General features: G+C 42.4%; 1 protein-coding gene across 2 annotated transcripts; it reads right to left on the bottom strand.

Annotated features, from left to right (window-relative positions):
• Positions 1 to 328: 328 nt before the first annotated feature.
• Positions 329 to 4385, bottom strand: LOC125704591 (E3 SUMO-protein ligase ZBED1-like). Of its 2 annotated transcripts, none has more exons than XM_048970378.1 (3): positions 2733 to 4385; positions 1647 to 2013; positions 329 to 1362 (listed from the first exon to the last, which is right to left on the bottom strand). In XM_048970378.1, the coding sequence occupies exons 1-3, from the start codon at positions 3110 to 3112 to the stop codon at positions 1210 to 1212; spliced, it is 900 nt and encodes a 299-aa protein (XP_048826335.1). In that variant the 5' UTR covers positions 3113 to 4385; the 3' UTR covers positions 329 to 1209. The 2 variants fall into 2 exon arrangements, with proteins under 2 accessions (XP_048826335.1, XP_048826343.1); XM_048970386.1 differs by having other exon boundaries at positions 329 to 1359.
• Positions 4386 to 4767: the final 382 nt, after the last annotated feature.

Raw genomic sequence — 4767 nt, 5'->3', positions numbered from 1 at the left:
GGGCTCCCGTTTTCTGTCCGCAACATAACTTCTTTTTCTGTACACCAATTCCGCCTAATACTACTTCTGGCTGCTACTCCTGCCGCGCAGCAGCGTAACCTGCGTACTCCCAGAATCCTAGTTCTTTATACTTGCATATACCTTTAAAATGATGTTGAATAACGACTTGCGAACATTTCAAGTTACGAACGGCCATCTCGTTCACAAGTAGAGTAGTGTCTGTATTTCGTTCAGAGCCATTGCCAGAATATAATGTGAAGCACACCGCCATGCAGTCAGGTTTACAAACATTTGTGAAAGAATGGGACATTCTGCAGCGCTCAGTAGTGATGGGATTTATGGCTCTTTGAGGGGATCCGGATCTTGGCGATCCGTTCCTTTCAAAGAGCCGTTCAAAAGAACGGCTCTTTTGGCTCTTTTTAAATATTTAGTCAGCTTTAAGAAGCCAGCTTGGGGGCATCTCAGTTTATCCTGGAAATAATCACTGGGAGGAATGATGAGGTGATTTGTAGTCAAATAATTAAAACTCAGATATCACACACTAATATCTGAGTTTGAATTATTCTGAAATATTGATTATTACCTCATTTGTCATGTGTGGACTATATTCCATAGGGTTGCACAACATCCCTCTGCTTAGACAGTGACATCACTATTTTGGATTTACCTTTAGTACAAAGTGTGTGTATGTGTAAAGCTACGTTGACTTATGTTATTCATACAATACCTACTCACAAATAAACATCAAAAACAAAGCCGGCTGCAATGAATTTCTGTGCAAAATAGCTTTTACTACAAACACTTCCACACAAGAACATTATCACACAAGAACATTTTGATAGAAAATAAAAAATATTTAAAGTTTATATATATATACTGTAGATAAAATTAGAATAAATAAAATGGAAATGTCTACATACAGTCCACTATTACTACTATAACTACTGTAAACTTTGCAAATAAGAGATCAGCCCCTTCAAGTTTTAAATGAACACAAAATGCAATGTAAATAAATACAAAGCAGTTCCTTACTTTATGGCTTTTTCTGCCTCTCTTTCTTGTCCTTGGGCAAATTTGCATTAAGGAAGACAAGAGCTCTGACCTTTTTGGGCTTAAGGCGGCTTCTCCTCTCTGAGATTATCTGTCCAGTTTTCGAGAATATTCTCTCAGAGGGAACTGATGTTGCCACAACACAAAGCTTCTTGGCCATCAGCTTGCTAAGCCTGGGGTAAACGGGGCTCGACTCTCCCACCACTTGAGGGGATCCTCATGTGTTGGAAGAAGAGGCTCCTCCAGGTAGGCTCGCACCTCCATGACAGCATCGGCGGTGGGATTCCTGGCTTCCACTGTTCCAGCTACCTGCTCATAGGGGTGGGAGATATAACAATGGGAGATACCATTTTTATGAGATTATATTAGATTAAATTAGATTCAACTTTTGCCATTACACAGTGTAAGAGAACTGAATAATGAAATACAGTTTAGCATTTAATTAGAAGTGACAATAGTAGATTTGCATATGTACAGTATGTGCAGTATGTACAGATTAAATGCAGGGATTTACAGCTAGTGGAAATTTTAGACTGAGATATCAGATTCTAGAGATTTTTAGAGAAAAAAATGTGAATTATTGTTGCCACCCTTACTTCCTCATGGAAATAGCTCCAAACTATTGATCCAGCACCACTGCCTGCTCCTTCCAGTCCTTCTGCAGCTGGTTGCTGTTGGATGGGTGTGCCACTGCTAATTCTTGTTACTGCAGCTGACAGCCTTTGAAACGTCTCATCTGCTGTTCCGCCATCATGGAAGGCCATCCTCTTAAAACGCGGGTTAAGTGCAGCAGTATCTGCTAGTATGTGGTTGGCATGAATCCTGTGGAATCGTGATGACATACTCGCACACAGACTGTCGATCACACCTTGCGCTGCCGCTGTTGTAGTGTTTTGCCGGAAATCAGCGGTGGCTCTTTGAAGTCCCCTGGCCAGCACTATGACCTTCGAGGCTGTCAAGTAGCTGGTGAAAAAAGAAAGAAAAAAAAACTTTAATGTTACAATTTTAAAGCTGAAACAACGATAAATATTACAATGTATTAAACAGATATCTATTGTGGTATCAAATATCCATAATTTTGTATCAGGAAATTGGCATGCAGGCTACAGAAATCTACTGACAATGATATATATTCCAGTGCATTACACAGATTTCTAATATGGTATAAAATATTCATAATTTACTATCAGGTACATAAGAATATAAGAACTATACAAACGAGAGGAGGCCATCAAGCTCGCTTGGGGAGAACTAAACTAATAGCTCAGAGTCGTTAAAATCTTATCTAGCTCTGATTTAAAGGAACCCAAGATTCAGCTTGCACTACGTTATCAGGAAGACTATTCCATACTCTGACTACGCGCTGTGTAAAGAAGTGCTTCCTTAAATCTAGCTTGAAATGTTCTCTCGCTAATTTCCACCTATGGCCACGAGTTTGTGTATGTAAACTAATGCTGAAGTAACTATTTGGTTGAACAGCATCCAAACCTGTTAGAATCTTATATACCTGGACCATGTCCCCCCTCAGTCTCCTTTGCTTGAGACTGAACAGATTTAGCTCAAGTAACCGTTCCTCGTATGACATTCCTCTAAGACCAGGAATCATTTTTGTGGCCCTGCGCTGCACCTTTTCTATGCATGCATGCTAAAGAAATATACTGCTGTGCAACTGAGTTACATACCTTTCTGCACTGAGTTCCACAGTGACTTCCTCAAATGGTTGCAAGATTGTGCATATTTCTTGCACTGTGGTCCATTCCTCCTGGGACAGGTGGCGGACAGGTGCATTGATGACGGCCAGGGTGGAGATGATGGCATTTTTACTGGCAATAAAGCTTTTCAACATGTAGTAGGTGGAATTCCACCTTGTAGGACAATCCTGTTTCGGTCGGAGCTCCTCCATCTTCATTTGTAGTTGAGTCTCCTTCAGTTTTTGTGCCCCCACGGTGCTTCTGTGAAAGTACTCCACTGCCTCTTTCACCTTATCAATGATGGGCTTTGAAGCTTGCAGGGCATCTCTTACCACCAGGTTAATAGTATGGGCCAGGCATGGTAGGTGCATCCATCCAATGGTTTGTATAGCCTTAGTAACATTTGCCGCATTATCGGTTAGGCAGCACACTACTTTCTTGTCCACCCTCCACTCTGCTGCAACACTAAGCAGCTGTTCTGCAATGTTGTCTGCTGTGTGCCGCTCACTGAATTCAAAACAGTCCAGGAGGCCACACGGAAATCCTCGATAAAATGGCAGATTACAGACATATATGATGCTGTCGTTCTTGAAGTCCAACAGTCTGTGGTTAAACAGACAGCTGGTACTTTTGACACCCTTCTCTTCAAAGATGCTGTCTCCCTGTCATACATATCCATGACCTTCTGGGCTAGTGCCTTCCTACTTGGAGGAATGTAGGAGGGGTTGAGCGCCTGTGAATATTTTTTGAATCCTGTGTCCTCCACTATTGAGAAAGGCTGGAAGTCAGTGGCTATCATCTTTGCCAGCTCTTCGTCTATCTTCTCCTGTCTTAATGGGGTCAAGACAGGAGGTAAATATTGAGTGATGGATGTCTGCTTTCTTTTTGGTCGTGCCTGGCCAGGCGATGTGGTGGGCCCAGTGGGGTCACAGGCTGCTGTGGCTGCAGTTGCACTTGATTTGGAGGCAGAGGAGGCAATGGACACATCAGCGTCACTGTTGTTGTCTGAGTCTGGCTCTGCTCTCAGACCTGTGACCTGCAGTGTTGCGTGTTGAGTCTTCAAATGCCTGTGTAAATTATTTGTTGACCCAGACTTAAATTAAATGACTTTTTGACAAATGCTGCATTTAGCCTTACTGTTTTCTTCGCGAGAAAAGTGCACCAAAATGCTGCTCCTTTTCCTCTGGCTCATTTTCAGACGTGTCACGTGTTTGTCTTCTTCCTTCGAACGACCCGCTATTACTGACGTTGGGACTGAGACAGAGAGGCACTCGCACGTGTTTTTTTTTTGTTTGTTTGTTTTTTTAACTGAAGTAAGCATGTGACTGCAGCGTGCACAAGTCATGGCTCCGCTCCTACCCAATGACAGAGGCACGCAGGGTTTTTTTCCACTGGAGTACTCACGTGAAGGATGCGTGTACAACTATCATCATGCTGTTAGGCAGTAGCACCCCTGCGCTGGGTGCGCCCCTCCCCCTATAACTGTTCTATCTCGCGGAGGAGCTAATTTGTGTGCATCTGTGTGAAACACGCATAAGAAAAAAAGAACGACAGAAAGAACGGCTCCCCCCCAGCCGCGACTCGGCTCCCATCGTTCATGTTTATGATCCGTTCAAAAGAATCGGTTCGTTCGCGAACGTCACAACTCTAGCGCTCAGTGAATTCAAGCGTCATAAGATGCAATAAGTCAGTGAAATTTCTTCCCTGCTGGATATTTCATGGAATTTAACTGTAAGTGGAGCTATTTAAGAACAACAGAAGCTCTGCAATGAAATGGCAGATTACGTGAAGTAATCAGAATCATTTTCATCCTTGCTGTTTAAATCACTCCTAGACGGGTTTGTGAAAATTTTAATTCAATTTCCTTTTTGCTTTATAAATACCCCCAAAATCACATAGCACGGACAGCACGCTATATACACGTATATATGTTGCATGTATATAATACGCTACATGCATGCTCTCCTAATAACAGAACACTTCTTGTTATGCCATCCGAATCTTTTTTGTATTTGTTCTTCTGACC

This window comes from Brienomyrus brachyistius, chromosome 1 (genome assembly GCF_023856365.1).
Source record: "Brienomyrus brachyistius isolate T26 chromosome 1, BBRACH_0.4, whole genome shotgun sequence".
Classification (NCBI taxonomy): domain Eukaryota; kingdom Metazoa; phylum Chordata; class Actinopteri; order Osteoglossiformes; family Mormyridae; genus Brienomyrus; species Brienomyrus brachyistius.
Note: the sequence above shows the minus strand (reverse complement) of the source record. Positions and strands in the feature narration are given on the sequence as shown.